Source organism: Medicago truncatula, chromosome 5 (assembly GCF_003473485.1).
Source record: "Medicago truncatula cultivar Jemalong A17 chromosome 5, MtrunA17r5.0-ANR, whole genome shotgun sequence".
NCBI classification, from domain to species: domain Eukaryota; kingdom Viridiplantae; phylum Streptophyta; class Magnoliopsida; order Fabales; family Fabaceae; genus Medicago; species Medicago truncatula.
Genome location: NC_053046.1, coordinates 14,721,772 through 14,743,248, shown reverse-complemented (window position 1 = coordinate 14,743,248; position 21,477 = coordinate 14,721,772). Strand labels below are relative to the sequence as shown.

At 31.4% G+C, this 21,477-nt stretch overlaps 3 protein-coding genes across 6 annotated transcripts; 1 reads left to right on the top strand and 2 right to left on the bottom strand.

Moving 5' to 3' along the window:
- Nucleotides 1-2,445: 2,445 nt before the first annotated feature.
- LOC11407419 (carbonic anhydrase 2) lies at nt 2,446-11,074 on the bottom strand. 3 transcript variants are annotated; one of them, XM_003613180.4, is made up of 10 exons: nt 10,845-11,074; nt 10,059-10,141; nt 7,072-7,133; nt 6,729-6,869; nt 5,941-5,989; nt 5,479-5,595; nt 4,947-5,000; nt 3,836-3,921; nt 2,903-3,008; nt 2,446-2,792 (listed from the first exon to the last, which is right to left on the bottom strand). In XM_003613180.4, exons 2-10 carry the CDS (start codon nt 10,113-10,115, stop codon nt 2,628-2,630), a joined length of 837 nt encoding a protein of 278 aa, XP_003613228.1. In that variant the 5' UTR covers nt 10,116-10,141; nt 10,845-11,074; the 3' UTR covers nt 2,446-2,627. The 3 variants fall into 3 exon arrangements, with proteins under 3 accessions (XP_003613228.1, XP_024640293.1, XP_024640294.1); XM_024784525.2 differs by having other exon boundaries at nt 10,059-10,138; XM_024784526.2 differs by lacking the exons at nt 10,059-10,141; nt 10,845-11,074 and adding an exon at nt 7,468-7,614.
- A 1,839-nt stretch (nt 11,075-12,913) lies between these two features.
- Nucleotides 12,914-17,215, top strand: LOC11406347 (AMSH-like ubiquitin thioesterase 2). Of its 2 annotated transcripts, XM_003613179.4 has the most exons (8): nt 12,916-13,097; nt 14,391-14,687; nt 14,986-15,075; nt 15,673-15,735; nt 15,858-15,932; nt 16,102-16,164; nt 16,444-16,496; nt 16,747-17,213. In XM_003613179.4, the coding sequence occupies exons 2-8, from the start codon at nt 14,499-14,501 to the stop codon at nt 16,919-16,921; spliced, it is 708 nt and encodes a 235-aa protein (XP_003613227.1). In that variant the 5' UTR covers nt 12,916-13,097; nt 14,391-14,498; the 3' UTR covers nt 16,922-17,213. The 2 variants fall into 2 exon arrangements, with proteins under 2 accessions (XP_024638985.1, XP_003613227.1); XM_024783217.2 differs by lacking the exon at nt 14,986-15,075 and having other exon boundaries at nt 12,914-13,097; nt 16,747-17,215.
- Nucleotides 17,216-18,995: 1,780 nt separating this feature from the next.
- On the bottom strand, nt 18,996-19,742 carry LOC11406346 (uncharacterized). The gene has a single exon (XM_003613178.3). It carries the CDS (start codon nt 19,740-19,742, stop codon nt 18,996-18,998), a length of 747 nt encoding a protein of 248 aa, XP_003613226.1.
- Between the last annotated feature and the right edge of the window lie 1,735 nt (nt 19,743-21,477).

The window sequence follows — 21,477 nt, the reverse complement described above, 5'->3', positions numbered from 1 at the left end:
TGCTTGTGCGGGATCCACGTGACTACGTGTCAGATTTTTATGTGGGTGTCAAAGGGTGTATTGCCACCTAAGAGTGTCTATGTATCATTACTCATTTTGTAACATAGAAGTTTCTTTGTTATGAAACGGAAACATGTTTTCATAAAACACAACATGTCTAGATAAAAAAAGGAAAAAGATAGGTAAACACCCTTTTTCATACACTTCTTATGTACACCCCTACGTATTAGGGGTATTTGAATAATTTTACATCATATCATCACCCTTTTTCATCTCTTCTTTCAATGTTTTTGCCACGTATCACAAATGTGTGTGGGTGTAAAAGGGTGTATGCCACCTAAGGTGGTTCATGAAAAAGGGTGTTTATCTATCTTTTTCCTTTTTTTATCTAGACATGTTGTGTTTTATGAAAACATGTTTCCGTTTCATAACAAAGAAACTTCTATGTTACAAAATAGTAATTCTCAAATTCACTTGCCTACCGCTTGTCCGTTTCTAATTCTTTTTTATTTATCTTGTCACAATGATGACCATGACATTGATAGTAATGTAGCTATAATTCATTTTGCTAAGCATAATAATATCCATTCCCTTGTACATGATAATGCCTCATCCCCAAACAATACTAGTTAGTGATCCAAATTGATTAAAATCCAACTTTTCATGAGGGTAAAGCACATTGAATTTGATTGTCATCATGTTTGTGAGAAAATCCAATATGATAATATTCATTTACTTTCTATCTCTTATTCTCAAATGAATGACATTCACACAAAATACTTTCATCTAGTTGTCTTTCAATCATTTGTTTCCAAGTTAACCTCATTGACATATTTAATTACAGCTTGAGAGGAATAGGCCAAGTCGGCCTACAGGACCCTACGGCTTAGCCTACGATAGGTCAGGTCAGGGCAGGTCAGACTTTTTTCTAAAATAGAGAAGGCTTAGACTTTTTTTTAAGTTTATTTAGTTTAAAAGGTCAGGCCACAGGTCTCTCAAAAAGCCTTGTAAGCCTATTAGACCGGGGTATTTAAGTAATATGAATAATATTATTTATTGTTATATTATATTTTGTACTTTGAATTAAAATATAAATTTGTAAACTTTTTCAATAATTTATGCTTTATTAGTATACATTAATTTTTTGCATATATAAATGTATTATTATAAACTAGAATAGAAATATGATACAATATATAGTCGAATTCCCTAAAACCTCGTATTGATTATTAAAAGAGAGTTTAATCCAATTGAACTATTAGTTTGCTAGTCCATTTAAACTTAGATCATATTGCTTACTTAAAGATGTTCATAAAATATATGCTTTTAAACAGACTAGTAGGCCGTATCAAGGCCAGACTCAGGCATAAAAAGCAGGCTTATGACAACTCACAGGCCAGACATAGGCTTTAAAAAAATATGGCAGGCCAGGCTTAGGCCTTGCAAAGCCTAGCTCGGCCTAGCCCAGTGGCGAATCTTCATAGGGACCTGCAGGTGCCATGGTACCCCCAACTTTTCCACATATATTAGATTAGGCATAATTGTATCACAACTATGCAGTTGGCGCGGTGGAAATGATGCTTGTTTTTCTTGCATAGGTCGCGAGTTTGACCCTTCCATCCTCTTTCTGTTATATTTTTACTATTTTGTTCAAAAAAAAAGCTCGTATGTGGATACGAACCGGCATCTCCTACTCTGCAATCAAGCAAAATAAACCACTGGACCAGTTAACAGTTATGATATTTCCTTCACACAGTTTAATATATATTTCATACAATTCCGGCACCCCCATAAAATATTCCAACATCCGCCACTGGCCTAGCCTATTCCCATCCGTAAAGGACCCAATGAAGTTACTTAGTTTAAATTTTTATCACTGTACCAATTTTGGAATTTCTTTTGTTGTTGTTGTTGTTAGCTTCGCATTTCTTTCAATTTGTATTTGGAGATATTTTCTTTTGATCCAATAGGCCTTCTCTTTGTTAGTTAGAAATTGTTATAAATAGAGAAGGGTGTCTCTATCGTAAAATTGTTATATCATATGATGTACGCAAGCAAACGCCAACTATTATATGAAGAGAAAGTACATAGTTAATTTTCAGTGACAGGTCACATTCGTGACAATTACTTTTGTTAGACTAATTTCAACACTAACATGCTTCGAACCAACACACATTTGATTTATCATTGTCGTCAACCTTTATTTTTCGAACTTTTATGGCTTCTTGATGTTTTTCATTTTTCTTACCATTCTTGTATTGTCAACGATCAAATGTTTTGGCGAATTGTTGAACTTTATCTTAATTATTGTCTACAGAAAGTTAAAAAAAATAGATGCAAAGACACAATGGAAATTGTTCTAACAAATAGAGTTGACATCTCCTGCTTTCTATCCTGACATCAATGGAGATTATATAGAAATTTAAATGAAAAAAATACTATACATAAACAGAGAAAATTAAGATGTTGATAGAAAACAAAAATACTTGAGTTATTGTTATTTGATCACAAAACATTATTATTGCTTAATGTATATTTCTTTCTCGATGGTTAACCAACAAAATACTCTTCCAAAGGACTAATGTTCATGATATATACTGCAAGTTCACTTTGGTGTTGTAGAGACCTTAAATGGATACAGAGGGTAAAAGGTTGAAATTCAAATCCCACAGCTCAAATGTGCCATTAACAAAATTGTAATGTGCTCCTTTCAAAGCAAGGCTTTTCTTCACAACACCATCTCTCACAAATGGATAAGTCAATAAGTTCCCAAGCGATACATTCACAGCTTCCTGCATTTCAATCAGGAAGCAAAATATTAAATTACAATTTGGTAAACACTATAGTTAATGCCAATAAATTTAAGTTAAATAGGGTTGGATTGAATTGTAAATTTGCTTACCTTTTCACAGTTTGTGCACTGCTCTGCAAAGCTTAAGCTACTTGTTTCTAATTTAACCTTGGACCTTGCTGGATTACATATTTGGACCCATTGCTCAATGAAATCACTGTAAGATGACAGAACAAGAAACTATAATTAGTATTTTCCAAGAAGAATCGTGAGTCATTTTTCTTATGTTACGGAAGTTTAAGTCTATGCTTGGTATCATAATGAATGTGTTAAAATCACAGCGATTTAATATGATTTTGCAAAAATTACACTTTGTAGCTTCCGCAAAATCAGACCAAGTCATCGTGATACCAAATATACACAATTGGAGAATAGCTCAGTTCATGAAAATTGCTACTATGTAATAATAATACTATAGCCCAGAGTAGAATATTACATGCAAGTATTTATCCAATGACTAGTTAGTGAGTGAGGACTTTGGGATTATATTTAAAAACCCTTAATAAAAAAAAATCATATCATACATTATATTTTCCTCTCCTTTCCCCGTGAGTGATGATACGTTGTCGTTTAACATAAAAGGGTAGAAAAGCAGTAATAAAATAATGTATTCAATAATTCACTTTTTTCTCTAATTTGTTCTTGGTATATTCCCAAAGAAAAAATTCCAAGAGGTTGTTCCTTTTGATTAACCAACGGTGATAGATCATGTTATTTTATTGTTTTATATTCACAATTAAATTATTAATTATATTAATGGTGGCATGGGAATGATAAGTATACTAAACATTTCAACTATGAGATGAAAGGGTGATCTGTGAATCAGCAACATACTTGGAAGTTATGAAAAGCTATCATAATATTTAAAATTAATTAACGTTTAATCACATGTAATGTAATTTGAGTTATCATCTTTTAGGAAAAATAGTTTATTCCTTCTCTATAAGAGATATTCCAAGGAACATAATAATAAATAAAACCTACCTTGCGGTGGTCCCATCATCTGGGATAGACATGAGCCCCTTTATGCCTCCACAGCAGCTGTGTCCAATAACTACAATATTCTCCACCTGTATTGCATAATATTTAGAATCCAAAAATAAAAAAGTAAAATGCTATTGGAGTTTTAGAGAAAGACATTTTGTTCATCAATACTATCACAAATTATCTTTTCAATTTCTTCAAATTCTTAAGGCTGTAAAATATGGTCAATAAATTTTATATGATGTGTTAGCTTTAGAATTTAAACTGAATCTAAGTCGATCATTATAAAGTGAACGGATTGTCAACTATATTTATTTACATAAACACATTTTTAGATCTTTATCTACTAAAATATAAAGCTCTTATCATCGATCATGCTTAGGACTTGACATTTAAAATTCGCATTGAGTAATTTGAAAGTGCGTGTCTTAATGAACTTTTGACGGATTTTGGTACCATGGTATAATTTAAGTTGAGTCTAATTTAACTCTTAAAAAATGGACCTGTAGAGTGTGAAATGTCTTCTACTAATAAACTCATTTTCAAGTGCTACCCAATCAAACATGAGACAAGTAAATAAGCATTTTGGTCCGCAAAATTGCAAAGATGAAGAAATTTAGTCCATATAAACTTAAGAAGTAGAAATTAGTTCATAAATAAAGATAATTTCACAAAGATCCATAAAAACCTATAAAGATACACATATTGATTTAAATAGTATTTTGTTGCATCAAAATAAACGTATACTACATTAGATGTTGGGGTGCAAAAATTGAAAAAGAAAAACTAAATTAAGTGACATTTCTCAATTTAACCACTACGATTTCAATAACTAAAATGTTATATGTTATTTTACTCACACTAGACATATAAGTAACGCTTATCATTTTGATATGCACAATGCCCGCAATATACGATAAGATATGAAAATTGAGATGCGTGTGGATCCCAACAAATAATGCAATCTAATACTTAACAATGTCTAATGGTGTCTCCTCTACCAAACTTGCACTGCTCCAAGAGACCCACCATATAATAATAATAATAATAATAATATAAGATAAAGTATATGGTGAAGAAAGAGAGGTAGGAACAAACAACAAATTGGTACCTTTAAATGTAAGACCGCATATTCAATGGCTGCCCCTGCTCCCGAATACTTGGTCTGCCAAAACAAAAAGGCCAGTCAGACTTTTGTGTCTGAATTGAAACACCAAAACAGGTAGTCCAAAATTAAGATATAACTTTGAGTTTGAAGGAATTGTAGCTTAAAGAATACAAATTTAAATTTCCAAAATACAACGAAAAAATGATTTCGGTTTGAATTAATATGAAAACTTTAAATGTGTAACATGAAGATGACACATGATATTGCTGAGAATAAAAAAAGTTGAAGTGACTTCAAACATGTAGGTGGGGATTCCTTTTACACCACGTGAATTCAATAAATTCAACATTCTTGTCAAATAGATTAAGTATACAAAACAAAATTTCATAAGATTCAAATCTAATTGATGCTTGCTTCATATAGAATTTTACGTGTGTAAAATTTATATTACACATTTAAAGGTTAATTTTTCATTAATAGTTAATAAGTGCTTTTTCTTAATGCAATAATAAGGTGATATTCTAGAAAAGTAAACCTTATCAAATGGTGGAACCATGTTGGCGATGTTACGGACCACAAAGGCTTCACCCGGTTGGAAATCCAAAATGTGGGAAGGGCATACTCTAGAATCTGAGCAAGCAAACACCATAAACTGCATGTGCACTATAATCATTAGTCACAGAATAGTACTATCCATAAAAGAACGACTTTATACTATGATCACGATAATAATAAGTCAATGCTTCTTTTCGTATACTAATAATAGCAAATGATTTTTTTTATTTTATTAAAGGAATATTTTATATCAAAGGTCCCAAACGCGTTCATCATAAAATACATAAAGTATTAGACACCACTATAATGGTGTTAGTGAGACAACAAGATTTAAGAATAAAAAAATCTTGTGATTATAGGAATTAAGATAACACGTAATTAGTGTGAAATGAAATAGTACTGGTACTAGTTCTAGTGCTAGCTAGTAAATAGAATAGCTGACCTTTGGGCTCTGGCCTTTGGCAAGTTCACCGTACAGCTCAGGATTCTTCCTGAAAAGAGGACGTACAGCACCCACCAATATCTCAGTAAAATGTACTTTCACATACCAAGTTAAGCAAATTTTTATGTAAATAAAATAAAATCAAAAATAAACTTTTCCCCTCAACTTACGGCATAGTTTGGTCAAATTATTATTAAAACAGTCCTTTTAATCTCTGACTATTTTTTTTTTATGCTTGCTAACAATTCTCTTGAAAAATATTGTTTAAAAACTATACAAAGAATATTGTTTTATAAATATAAAAAGAAATATCGTTCTATAAATATAATAAGTATTAAATATTATTTTTCCGATCTTACTTATAAGAAAGATTTGAGTCAACAAAAACATGTATTTGGTTAAAAAATTGGACTAAAACATCAACATTTGTCGACTCAAATATTTCTTATAAATCCGAAACATCAAAATTGTGTCTGAATTTTAGATATTAACATAATAAAAAAATATTAATTAAAATTTTATTTTCATATCATTTTGTCTTCATGAATTATTAGTAGGTCAACTGTAAATTTTAACAAATTAATTACTAGTTTTTATTTTACAAAAAATTAAACTGCATTTCATTTTCTCAATCAATTTTTTCCTCCCATTCTATCTCAAACATATTTCAAGGAATTTTATCCAATTGGAATAGTTACTTATGAATATGAATCTTTCCTAATTCCGTAGTAAGTACGAAACCAAATAAAGCAAAAATGATCCTAAACACAGTAAAATCAAAGACGTACAAGAATTTCTCAGTCTTGAAACTAACAAACCCGGATCGGATCCTCTCATCCGGGTTAAACGGCTTTGAACCGTTGGCCTCTAACTCCGCCGTCAGCTCCTTGATCTTCACGGCGGCGATATCACCAAGCTCAGCTTTCTCCCTGAAAATAAATAAAAACGAAACGGAAAACGTTAACATTACACGGTTTGTGTGGGTCCCACATGACAATAACAATAACAGAAACCACCACCTCCGCGTTATCAAATGAAAATTGACGCAAAAAGACAGTGGTGTTTGTCTTTTGTGTTCGTTACGAAACCGAAAATCAAGAGAGAGAGAGAGAGAGAGAGAGTTTTTCTTACTTGAGAAGTCTGGTCAGAGTTGCGATGGAATCCTCGAATGTTTCTCCAGCCATGTCTTCCTTCTGATTTTTTCATACAAAAAACAAATGATCCCGTTAATATAAATTAACACCAAAATCATGTGATGATTGTAACATAAATGAATGGATCAATTTTATTTTTTTGACGGAAAATTAACGATCAAATAATTTGTTGATCGATATTATGCATGAGTTGAATTTAACGACATACGTGAAAATTGATTAATGAAACAAAGACAAGAGAAGACTGAAGATGAATCAATCAATATATAAAATTTGTGACGTGAATTGAGGTGATTATAAGTATAAACTAGCATGATTTGATTTGAATCTGGTATTGGAATTAGAAAAGAATTGCATTATTTATAAGACGAACCTTGTTTTTAGGTGTGTGTTTTTCTCTTGTGTGATACTGGTGAGATTTGGGTGTGTATGTAAAATTAAGACAGATATATATGAGTTTTGACGCGGTAGCTATAAAGAGTGAGAGGACAAAGAGGAACACGACTCGCGTTTGCTATGCCACTTATCACGGTTTGCAAAAAAAATAAAAAAAAAAATATTTATTTTTTTACTAAAATTTTATATTTATTTTTTTTAATTTTACTTTGTGCTTGATGGGAAACAAATAACTTAGTTGATTGAGACGTTAGATAATATATACATGGATCGAGGTTTGAACCTTAGACACATGAAATTAGTATGATCTTTTCTTAATGATAAACATAAATTATTATTTTTATTTATCATGACCATCCAATAGAAATGGTTGATAATTTTGTTTCATTTCTCGGCTCAATTGATTAAGCTCTGTAATTATGTGCATAAGATATCCGATTTAGAAAATAAAGGCCAGATAATTTGAAATTGGTCGAAGAGGGTGAGTAGCTCAACTGATATGATTTAAAGGTTAAAGAGTTGAAAGTTTGGGATTCTAGTAATCGCAAGAAGTAAAAACTAACATAACAATTAACATGAAAGTTATGACATTTGAATCGAATTCCCAGACGCTGGTGGCATCTCTAACGACAAGTCATCGTGAAACTTCTGAATTTTCAATTATTGTTTCTCATATTATTTATGAGTTAGTTTTACATTCCATCTTTAAGATGAAGTTTATTCGGCGACAAATGAATATGGTTGCTCATACCTTAATGAGGGTGGCATGTTTTTGGACTAGCCATCATGTTTTTGAGATTTCTCCTACTTACTTTGAAAAATTATTGATTAATTACATCATTAAAGTTTGTTTTGTTCAGAAAACATAACAATTAACACACTAACAATTTCCTCAAAAAGTTAACATATTAATAATTGTCATTTAAAAAATTGAAATTGGTCCAAAATAAAATAAAATAAAGTTAGTTCTTTTTTTTTTTTTTTTAAAAAAACTAATTTCATTTTTCGAAACTTCCACTTTAGGTTAATTATTTAGTCTTTTTATATATTTGGGGTCAAATTTTGGATTACGACGTGAGACTCAGGAACCTTCATTTTATTCAAAAGAGGTTTCTCTTTTTCCATGGTAGTAAAATATTGATTATTGATTGAGTCAAAAAAAGGGCAGGTAATTATCATACAATAGAATTATTCTTATTTTGAGAAATACATTTATTGATACTTTTTTATAGCTTTATATCTTATAAGGTAATTACCTATTACCTACTAAAATCACTGCAAAAAAAATTACCAACTAAAATAAAAATAATGTGTACACATAATTTTATGATCAAAAGTGATAAATAGTTGGTCAAGAGAATGATAAATAATTTGTTAAAACATGTTAGATATAACAAGTCACTTAAATATATTTATACATACACGTTCAAAAGTTATGTTTGGAATAATTGTGTCAAAATAATTTTTCATAAAATTAAAAAACATATATTGGGCTATAATAATTATGAACACTACAACGTATCTTTAAAAAATAAAAAAGTATTACTAAGCTTACGAAATAAATCATTTTAATGAAAGCTTTCTGGTAGGTTATCAGCTCAATTGAGTTGCATGATGTGATAACTAATTTTTTTTTTTTGGTTATAGATGTTATAACTTATTTGATTGTTTACGTGTAAATAATTCTATATTTCTTTGTATATAGTACATATTTATTTAATAATTTGTACTAAAAAATAATTAAATTGTTTAAAAGAATATATAATTACTAGAGGTGTTTTTTGACAAAATAATATAGGTTTTTTTTTTTGACAGCATAATATAGGTTTCTTAAACACCTGCGTTTATATACACAGTAGTAACTAACTAGAAAAAACAAAGTGGAATCTGGTGGGGGTGAGACTTGGTGTAGTTTACTGACAAAGTCACCCAAATAAAAGACGTGGTGGCCCAAAATTATAAAAACAAAATGACGGTGTAAGGAATCAGGAGCATATTTTTCTGGATTGAAGAATGATTATTTATTTTGGCGAAAAAATAAGTTGACTTTGAAGTATTTACATTTGGGATATATACCTCAACAAAATTGAGAGGAACAATAATAAATAAAGTCGTATATATGTAGAACACCTAAAAGTGATTCCATGCACGCCGCACATAAGAGACAACATTTGACAAACCAACAAAATACATCTCCCAACACAAGGCTACCATCGAAACCAATAAAAATATGTGCAAATCTATTCTACACTATTAATACACATAAAATTATTTCAATATAAATATACACCAGTTAAATAATTTTTCAGTTATTATACTAAAAAATCATGAGCCTATATTAAAAAAGATAATAATAATAATAATAGAGTGGAGGGAGTACATTATTTCCTATGTAATGGGAAGATGGTGGGAAAGTTGACTTGTTGAGATAAGGGAATATAGAAAGCAATAGGACAGAATATACCTACTCTTGGTAAGGCATGTGCCTTGTAGGACTCTGTATTGTGAATTCAATTCAATCAATGTGTTAACAATGGGTACTTTGGTGCATAAATAAACACAACATACCGAGACAATCTTGCTTGTGCAACACAGCATCATGCACTTTTTGAATGCCCCAGCCATTACTCTCTTTGGTCTTCTTCACCCTGCTTTGCATTTACAGAAAGAAAAACAAAATCAGTCATCTCAAACATAAATAGAACCAAATAATTTGGTTATGGAAATTGTTGTGTATTTTGTTGGACCCTTGAGCTACATGAAAGTTGGACTTGGAGGCCTACTTTAGAATAAGAAACGTTAATTTACTATCAAAAGCAAGCGGATGAAAATGTATTAATATGGGGGTGTTAAAAGCAGTAATGTTTTAATTAGTTACATCAAAATGTTGGAAAATGGAAGACAGAAGGCCCATTTACTGTGGTGCTTCCTTTCTCATTTCTACTAATAAAGTAAGGATTTTGCTGACAAATGTCTCAAGATAATTTCTTAAGGAATAAAAAAGTTAAGATTTTATAATAACAATGTAAATTATTTATATTATTTTATTAACAAATGGTTTAAGGTCATTTGTTAATATTTATCGTCAAATAAACATTACAGAAGACATTAGGAATTTTTTTAAAAATTCTAAACAAATTCAAAATAATATTTTAAGTGTCACCCAAAATGAATTCACTCTAGTAAACTTTCATTTTCTTTCTATCACAATTAAAATAAAGTTCATAACCAATTTTTTTTTTTTTTGTCAAGAACCAAATGTCATTTCTACCACCAGAAACAAGTAAAAATTGAAAATTGTAAAGACATGTATGAAACAGTAAATAATTGTAGAGGTGGAGTAAAAGAGAGTACCAATGTAACTAAAATATGATTGGAGAGATTGGACTTATTTTGCTTTGCCCCTCTGCATGAAAATGGTGCTGAATAAGAGTAACATATGTGTGTGCCTAAACATACAAGGGAATGAAAATGAATTTGAAGGGAGCATATATGCAAAGCACACATGAAAAGGATAAAGAAAGCGAAATGTGAGTTAATAGCAGCATTGGGTTTGTTATTGACACTACTTTCTTATCTCTATATTTGGTGTCAATCTGAATGAATAGTTTGTTACATTGTTCTTAAGCCACAAGTAAAGATGAAGAAGATAAATCTTTTCTCCCAATGTAGGATAAACATTATCCGAGTAAAAAGAATACTTGTGAATGTGATTTGACGCCATGCCAAATATTTGTCTTGTAATGCAATTGATGATAGATGTTTCTATTTGCATTTTGAAGGTAAATCCCGTTTGTGTCAATTAATAGATTTTGATAATTAATAAAAAGGTAAATATGTTTTTAGTTCCTATAAAATCATAAGTTTTCAAGTTTAGTCCTTACAAAATTTTAGTGGTAATTTTAACCCTCTATAATAATGTAGTTTGTAAAAATAATCCATATTTTAAAAACTTTTTATAAAAAATGGTCACTTTTAGTCCTTCAAAATAGTCCTTATAAATATAAATAGAGAAGAAAGGTGATTTTTTTTTTCATGGACTAAACTTGAAAATTTGTAATTTTGTAAGGACTAAAAAAATATTTAACTCTTAATAAAATAACTGTAGTATTATTTATGTTTTTTTTGCAGATAGTATTATTTAGGTTAACATATATTTTTAGGGTAGAAACAATAAGGTCAACCAATGTTTTTCATCATTTAACTCTTTTTTTTTATTTAAATTCATTTTGATCATCTATCTTTAAAAATATTTATTTTTTCATTTATCTTTACACTATTATACAAATTCACTATTTTATATATATACAATTACGACAACAAAAGCCTATTGATATCTTCATTTTCACTATAATTTGTATATAATAAAATAAAGAAGAAAAATAAAATAAGGAAAATGTTAATTAATGTCTTAGTACACGGATAAAAGAAACAAGTATAATAAGAATTTTTTAAACCTTACATGATCAAATATTTACAAATGTAAAAATTATTGTTTTCAATTCAAAATTTACTTCTTTCTTTTCTTAACTAATGCTAGCACTAGTGAGCACCAAGTTATCATTACTCATAAAATAATAGCAACCTCAAACTTTATCAAAAGAAAAAGAGAACAGCGAGGGATGTATTGCATATTCCATGACTAAATTTTGAAAATGACGAATCCTAGCTAAAATTGGTGATTTTTTGGAAGAAGAAAATCACCTAAGTGGTTTTAGATTAATATATTGCCACATCACATACTAAGTGGAATTTTTCACCCAATTCAGCTCACAACAACAACCCATTTAGGTAGTTTTTGGCAAAATTAAGATAAATTGGCTGGTAGTAGATATCCAATGCCACACAATTTTAAGCAATTGAGTGGGATAAGATGTTACTTCACATTTTGCCACGATATTAGGAATAGGAATGAGTAATGACATACCACATGTTTGAGTAAGAAGAAAAAAAAAAAGAAGAAAAAAGAAACAACATGTTGAGAAATGACCCTGAAATTTAAAGGTAGTCAAACCAATCAATCCCCTAGCTTTCAAATTTAGTGGCAAATTATTGGGATATGAGTGGAGTATGAAGACTATCCCATTGAGACAAGATCACCTATAGACCTATACAATGAAATTAGAGTAGACATCTCAAATTAACCTAAAACAGTAAATATACGATCTTCACTTATATGATGTTTTATTATTCCCTCAAAAAAAAAAAAAACTTATATGATGTTTAGCATCCAATTTTTCATGCATTTGAGATTATTATTATTTTATGCAACATGAATAAATTAGTTCCTAAATTTTTAAATCTAACAGGAAATTATTCCTTATAATTTTTTTTTTAGATAGACAAAATGATAAAGCCATTAATACTTAACAAAATAATTCCGTGTTTGACATTAGTTAGCTATGATGATAAGCATAGGCAGTGCTAGTAATTTTTGTTTTATGGTGTAAAGTGTAACATCACTATCTCATCATGGAGTCCCGCATGTCTTTCGGTGTGAAATGACACGATCCTTACGGCAGGTTCATTCAAAGGACATGTATCTCAATTCTCATCAGCTGCATCATTCACTTTATTTCTCACAACAAAAGCCTTCAACATATCAAGGTAATTATACTATTCCACGTCTTCCTTCAAAAAATACTATTCCAACTCTATCTTATAGAAGTATGTTATGTATAGATACTGTCCCCCAAGTTGTATTGCTAAGAGGGTAGTTTAATTTTATTCTTGTAGCAAGCAATGAAATTGGTGCTATTCTGTGGGTTTGAATTCTGTTGTTCTTGAAGGAATTATCCCTTGACTGGGTTAAATGAGAATTTCCACTAAAATTTATCTGATTTGTTTAAAAGAGGTTTCTCTAAGGTGTACTTGAATGTTTGAAACGTGTTTAATTGATTATGGAACTATTGATTGCCCTGATATTCAAGAAGGCTACTGAAGAACATTATATATGTAATATTAACTTGAACGTGTTCCTTATTGTTTGAAAGATAACTTGTGTTTCATCTATGAAACACGGACACTGGAAAACGATACGGACATGGACATGTTCGCAATGATAATAATTTGAGAAATGACATAATTCAATGTAAACATATGTGTCGGTGTTGTGCTTCATAGTGTTTCATTGTTCCCACCCCTCTAAGGGAAAAAGAAGATAATAAATCTCCCTTTGATCTCTGAAGATAACATATGAAACAAAAAAAAAAATTGGATCAGGCGTGTCCTGGTGTATACGTATCGTGTCCGACACCGATACATATGACTACATTGATTAGTTTGTGCTTCATAGAAAATAACCTATGTGTTTTTCAGTTGTTTTAGTGGTAGGTTAGAACTAGTGACACAGCAGAAAGCAGATTTTTTTCATTTGGCAAACAAAAATTTATAGAGAACTACTTTGAAAAAAGAATTAAAATGAGGGATCAAATGAAAAAAACTGTCATATTTCATCGGATGAAAATCATACTGAAGTTAAAGAATAATGGTTATCAATATCTTACAAGATACATGTGAGTCGTACCTCAATACTAAACAAAATCAAACCCAATCGATGTATATCTATGTGCATATCTATTTTAGACATGAATCTCGATTCATTTATGATGAGTCGCGTGAATCACAGCTTGATCCTAAACTTTGTGCAGCTAACTACTTTTGATGTATGATTTGAATTTTGAAGCATTTTGAAGTCTATATGTTCTATCATGCTCTTTTTTTCTTGCTTTTACTTGAGAATGACATTTTAATTGATTATGTATTTTATGATTCACAATAAGATTTGACTCACCTTACAAAACATACTGATTTGCGATTTGAATCTCGAAAAGAAAACCATGCGAAGAATATAATATTTTTGCATACAACATTAATTTGTTTTGTTTGGGTGGTATGCAGAGAGTCATTGATAAGGAAGCAGCTGGGATTTCATAATTCCAATGAGGAGATTTGAGTAGTCGTTGGTGGTTACATCTGGAATTTAAAAAACTAAAATCAGTTTGTATTATGGAATGCTATAAATCCTTTTTAGACCATAAAGTAACCAAGTCCTCGCCTTCCCCTGCACTGTGTTGTGTGGAGCCAGTGACTCAAGATGAACAAAATTCTCATATTACAGCTTTTCATTCAGGAGATCGATCCACAAATTCAGATAATGAATCTTCTTCATCAAAGACCGTGCGTGATGTACATATCGTAAGAATCACTATTGCACATCTGAACATTACACTACAAATTAAAATTGTCTAGTTTTTTACTATGCCGCACTGGCAATTCAGATTGAAGGTGCGTCCGACACCGGCACGTGTGATTACATTAAATAATAACATTTTCTCAAATTATTACTGGTGTCAATGTATCAGTGCCGTGTCCGATGTCTATGACGGTGCTTCATAGGTTTTAAAACACTGTTGGGCGATTTGTATAATTTAGCCTTATGGAGGCCACTGTCCTTGAAAATTATTTATGCCGTATTCATTTTAATATTTTCCAGTCAATGCGGTTAATGGAGGACTTTCTTGATCTTGCTAAAGAAAATACAGAAAAGGATCTGGAAACATGTGGTATTCTTGGTGCCTTTCTTGTAAGAATCATTTTAATGCCATGAAAATTGTTAAATTGGCTTGTGTGCTGAAGGATTTACCATGAAAGATATGAACTTTATCAGTTCATGGCCTTACTATCACAAAATTACTTCAAAAGAAAATAACTCATCTTTATTGTCTTCCTATAGATTCAGAATAAATGAGATTCACATCCTCAGCTAATCTTTGTTGCAATTGAATTGTTTTTCTCTTTTCCCCTCTCTTATGTATGTTCTTGTCATGTTTATTTCTTCTACTGCATTCGATGCTGCTAGGATTATTATTTATTTTTTTACTGTATGTCTTGTATGGTTGCTTTAAAGTACACATCATTGTATTATAGAGATTCAGCACATGTTTGGAATCATGACCAGTTTAACGAAATCACGGTGGAACCGTGATTTTGTTGAAGCTCCGAAGTGTAGCTTTTGGAAAATCATGGTAGCACACGTGATTCTGCCAATCTTGCCATCAATCAAAACATGTAGTCAATTCTTTCGCTGTCTTCTTTTGTGGAAGTGAAACAAAGAATTTGGTCTGTTAAGATGATTTACAGAAATTGAAATTTATTTGCGACGTGTCTTTCAATTATCCAGGAGAAGGGAACCCTCTATATGACCACACTAATCATACCGAAGCAGGAATCCGCATCTAATTCAGTTAGTATCTAGTTTGCAAACTTACATTCTTTTTGGCTTGGTTTTGCATTATTTTAGCACATGTTTTTAACAGGGCTTGGTTTTGTTACTGCTTGTTGCTAATTTGCTGCACTGTATTACAGTGTAATGCCACAAATGAGGAGGAAGTTTTCACAATTCTAAATGAAAGATCCCTTTATCCTGTTGGATGGATCCATGTATGTCCTAGTTTTTTTTCTTTCTATATTGCGAGTCTTGGGCAACATTAGAGCACAAATTATTTTGAAAAGGACAATATCCCCTATGTTAATCTGCATGAGCTTAGCAATAGTAGCTCGTACTGGTTTGACTTATGTCTAACCATTCGCCTTTTCTAAACATTTGTAGACGCACCCTTCTCAAAGTTGTTTCATGTCATCGGTGGATCTGCACACTCAATATTCCTACCAGGTGACTGATCCGACTTTATAAAAGCATTTATTTGTTCCACTATCATCAACTTCAAATCAGCATCTAAAGTGTTATCTCCTTTACGAAAACATATTATCCAGTGAATTAAATCGGAATTCTTATTGACACCATGGTTAAATTAGTTAGTAGTAGTTGATATCCTCAAAGGGAATTCATAAATAGGACAACATTTACGATTTTTATAGCTGATAATGATAATCAACCTAACGATTAAAACTGACATAAATTTGAACTAACAGTTTTATGTTATTTTTTCAGGCGATGATTCCTGAGGCATTTGCGATTGTGTTGGCACCAACTGATACCTCAAGGTCTATTACTTGTCTTTCTTTATTAAATAATTCCTTGTAGTTGCAACCAATTTTAATAATTGTTAAAAAAATGTCTCTGAATGTACACTGTTTTGAACAAAACCTGCTTATATTTTACTAGCTTAAATTTTACTAGCTTCTCTTGAACCACAATTTAAGCCGATTTCAAGATGCTATGGTAGTGCCATGTTAAGAAAGAGTTTAGATTCACAGATGCAACATATTTACTAGTTGTATGTTCTTTTCCCAGGAGCTGTGGTCTCTTTCGCCTAACCGAACCAGATGGTATGAATATTCTAAGAAATTGTCCGGAGAGGGGATTTCATCCACACAAAGAACCAGATAATGGCAACCCTGTGTATGAGCACTGCTCCAATGTGTACAGAAACTCCAATTTAAGGTTTGAAATCTTTGATTTACGCTAACATGGGTCTGATTCAGCACATACTGTCCCACAATGGATATAGCGCACATTTCTTTCCACGGTGATGTGACTCTCACCATTTGTCGATACAGAAGATCCAGGAGATAGCTTCTGAACTACCATGAGTCCAATTTGTATTCACCATTTGACCGTGAAAACAAACAGGCTTGTATATAAATGTATACTTACAAGAAACATGCAATTTTTACATGTAAGAATAATTCTGATATTAAGTTATTGTAACATTTGATTTAATGTAACAAGGTCAGTTTAGTACTTACCTCTTCGACGTTCATATTTATTTTGGATGGCAACTTTTCAAAATAAATTGAATGTTTAAGGAAATAAACTCAATAAAGATTTCTTTGACTAGCTCTGCTTGCATCATAATCTACTCATGAAATGCACTTTTAATCATAGAAAGTTGACATCATTGCTATCATAAGTTATCTGATGTTCGAAACAAGGAAATTGGCGCAATACGAACAATCTAAACTTTACGAATAAAATATTTGGAGTGTTAAGAAATCGTATAATATTGAGCTGCATGAAATCTTAAATGAACAAACAGAACTTGTTCAGGCTAATTTTAAAATTATCTGGAGAAAAGATTTCATCTACACAGAGAACCAGATAATGGAAACCCTGTGTATGAGCGCTGCTCCAATGTGTACAAAAACTAAAATCTGAGGTTTGAAATATTCGATTTGCGCTAAAGTGACTCTTACTCAGGACATACTATCGCACAACGGATGTAGAGCATAGTTAAAACTTATTAGTGACATTCGAAAAGTAAATGTGTGCAACTCTTTTGAACCTTAATATGTTACATTATGGGAATCTAACCCCTTCCGCTAGATCCAACTTCGCTAATATTTTTTTTTTTTTTTTACTAATGGTGGAAAACTTAATGGAGTGCAATGCCAATTAAGTAATTCATATACAATTTGTATCTTAATATACAAGGATACACAACTTTGCCAAACTAGAGCTACACACTGCAACAATGATAACTCATTGTTTGAAAACTTTAGAATACACTATTATTTTGGAAGAAAAAAAAAAATACAAGGATAATACAGCTAAAATTTGAATATCTGAATAGAAGCTCTCAACATGAGTTAAGTTTATCTTCCTTTAATTTGCTGGCCACTGTTGCTGCTATTTTCATTTATGTCGCTGAGAGTGGATCCACCGACGATTGGGACAGTTCATTCGTATTAATTATGTTTCTGGTTGAAGTTGTGAAACAAACAAACTAAATTTTCACACTACACCGCCTCATCAAGACATTCAATAGTCATTACTTATTGTGCCCATCAGCATCTTATCTTATAATAATCATATACTGTATTAATCAATGTTTATCACAATAATTGTATGTAATGTTTGATAGTAGATGCTGCAATTGGAACAGAATTGAGGAAGAAAAGTGGTTAACTGTCACAGTATCACAGCGTTACGTACGTACTACTGTGTTTAATTTTGAATGGCATATCTCGTGTCCCAAGTGGGCCAAGAAGAAGATATAGTTAAGATTTTTTATATTTGAATTCTAGAGGAATTGACTAATTCAGCGCCAACTCTGAAACACATTATCACATGTTTTGATCAACCAGTCATTTTTTTGTGACATTCTCCACATTAATACATGCGATTAACCGATAAACTTGTAATCTTTGTAGCACCAACACTTTTGATTAAAGATCTATTCACTATTTAACTAAACGAGGTCATGGCACATGCAATTACATATAATTATGTCATTTTGAAAATCAAATTATTATTGGTGTTAACATGTCAGTATCACATAAATGTCTGCATCGTTGTTGACTATAGTTGCAATTAGAAACATAAATATTTGCACAGCTCTTTGATATTGATCAAAAGAAGAAAAACATATATTCAATTGTTAATTCTTTATTCTAATCCTAAACATCCAAATATTCAAAACTATTATCAGTAAATTTACATCAAATCTCCAAGTTAGCTTGATATATTAATCAAACATTTACAACAAATAAAAGAACATGAATCTAATTACATGAAAACTCATCACATCATATCCAAAATCATCAATAAGGATGAACATTTCTACTCATTCCCAATCCATTTGTACTAGCAAAGAACCCAAACAACTCTTGCCTATACGGCAAATAAGATTTCCGTTTATCATTCTCCTTCCTCGCTTTACTCATCACATAATGCTTCTCATGTGCCGACGGCGCTGGGGCCGCCTTTTTCCCTTTCACCATTTTCACTTTCTTTACAACATCATTCTTCGTCTCGCCGGCGCTGGAACTCGTTTTCTCTACCTTCGACGGATTCAAAAACACGAAAGCGTCTTTTCCGTCACTGTTACTTCTCAGCTTTGGATCTCGTAACTTCCATAGTTTTGATGATCCTGTTGAATTACTCTTCACCGCTTTTTTTGGATTCCACTCGCAGTAAGTTCCTTCCACCGCCGCAGAACTCGTCGCTGTCTTCGACGAAGACGGTGATTCCACGAAAAATTTCCTCACCGGTGAACGGTTTCCAGATTCATTATCGTAATCGTCGGTGAAATGAAGATCCTGACCGAAAAAAGGAAAAATCGGACGAATCTGACCTTTATCGAACACATCGTCAGCGGAAATCGGTGAACCTTTAGGATCTGCGAAAACAAATGTAAACTCATCATCATCTTCATCTTCTTCTTCTACCTCGTGTTTATCTTCGTTTTCGTTTTCGATTTTCTCGTCTTCAATTTTAAGCTTTGAGAAGAAATCGTTCTCAAATTTTCTAGAAACCTCGCTAAGAGGTGAAGTTGAAACAGTTTGCATTGTGAGTGATTGCGTTTCTCTTTTCTTTTTTGTTTGGAGTAACTGAAATGAAATTGTTGTGTTTTTTGTTTTGGTTGTTGCTGAGAATTGGTGAAGAGTGAAATGAAGGTTGTTCAGTATTTATATATGTGTAAGGTGAGATGCCACGTGGCTATTCAAATATGGGTCACCGTTGATTTTTCATTTGGTCTTCTAGTGAAAAAAAGGGGATTTTCCTTTTTTTTGAATAGATTCACACGTTTTGTGTGTTCAAACTATTCACGCGGGGGAGGTTTCTTCTCACCTTCGGGCTTCGAGAATGAAAGAATGAAGTTCCTTGCTAATAACGGCTTGAACTTGAAGTCAAATATTTTTAAAAAGGATAGTGATTTTTTCTTGTAGAGCAAGGGATATAAAGATGATAAAAAAAAAAGTAATCTAGAACAATATAATTTTGACAGGAGTATTTTAATATGATTTGGTGTGAGATTAATACAAGCATGAGCAAAGTTAACGTCACGGGTTATCCAACACCGTGCGCTGATCTCATTCATGACTTAACTTGGGTAATAGGTGTGGGTGGCTGGGTGCATGCTTGTTAGTCAATCCTAGTTACTCCTCCGCAATAGCGGCGGAGCAATGAAGAATTTTTTAAATCAGAAATATCAATTATAATTATCCTCTACAACTTGCATTTTTTGAAAATATCTAATGACTTTTTCATTTTCAATCTCAATAAAAACCTCTGTTTTTATATAAGTAAAGTAGAATATACTTCATATATCCCTTTTTATAGGCGTGGTTTACAAAAACCACGGATATTAAGAAAAGTCGTTGAAGTAATTAAATTGTCTCAAATGCGTGTGACTATTACTAAATTATCTTTAATTAATTATATATTTAATAATAATTTTTCATATATCAAGACAAATTGATAGTATTAATAAGGGGTAAATTTGAAAAACAAGTAACCAATGCATCTAAGAATTTGTATATGAGTATTATATTTAGGGAACCAATGCATCTAAATTCCTACTTTAATCACTCTCAATTATTTTGATACCATTTTCTTAAAAAAATAACTGTTATTTTGAGACAGAATGAATACTTAAAAAAGAAGAAAAGAAAGACACGTATAAAGATGCTCATGCAAATCCTACAAATTTTAGTTCGAGCCATTTAGCATTACTCAAAATATACTCCCCCTTCCTTAAAAAAAAAAAAATACCCCCCTATAAGCTTTACTCCCCTTAAAAAAAAGTATGTTTTACTTGTGTACGTGGTTGTATTTGACTCCCATTTTTTATTAGCCAAGCCTAATGCTGACCTTTTAAACTTTAACGGCTCAACAGTTCTTCTCAACTTATTTCCATATTATGCAACTCTTAACTTTGTTGACTTTCCAAAAACAAAATTATACAAAAATAATATCTGCTTCTAGAATTGGACGTGGACAAGAAATGAACCCACAAACATTTTACCTCGTCAAGGCTTGGTTCATGACAAAATATAATCTTGTCTTGATTATTAAGCCATTAATTTAAGGTATCGTTATCGCTAATAGTACAAACAAAAAGGATAATTCTTAATTGCCAATGAAAAAGAGTAGGGTAGGCCAGTGCCAAAAACAAAAGTAACTCAAAAAATATCGGGCAGGAATCATGCGGGACCAACCATGTTCATTATTTCTATTTTTTTTTTTAAGCAAACAAATTTAAGGTGTCTCATTCATAATAATAGTAGCAATACAAAAAAG

Coding starts and splice junctions, on each gene's coding strand:
- LOC11407419 (XM_003613180.4), bottom strand. CDS start 10,115: ATGGCTGGGGCATTCAAAAAGTGCATGATGCTGTGTTGCACAAGCAAG. Junction 5,001..5,478: donor TGGTTCCACCATTTGATAAG/GTTTACTTTTCT, acceptor TTGTTTTGGCAG/ACCAAGTATTCGGGAGCAGG. Junction 3,009..3,835: donor GATGATGGGACCACCGCAAG/GTAGGTTTTATT, acceptor GTCATCTTACAG/TGATTTCATTGAGCAATGGG.
- LOC11406346 (XM_003613178.3), bottom strand. CDS start 19,742: ATGCAAACTGTTTCAACTTCACCTCTTAGCGAGGTTTCTAGAAAATTT.
- LOC11406347 (XM_003613179.4), top strand. CDS start 14,499: ATGGAATGCTATAAATCCTTTTTAGACCATAAAGTAACCAAGTCCTCG. Junction 15,736..15,857: donor AGGAATCCGCATCTAATTCA/GTTAGTATCTAG, acceptor ACTGTATTACAG/TGTAATGCCACAAATGAGGA. Junction 16,497..16,746: donor GCACCAACTGATACCTCAAG/GTCTATTACTTG, acceptor TTCTTTTCCCAG/GAGCTGTGGTCTCTTTCGCC.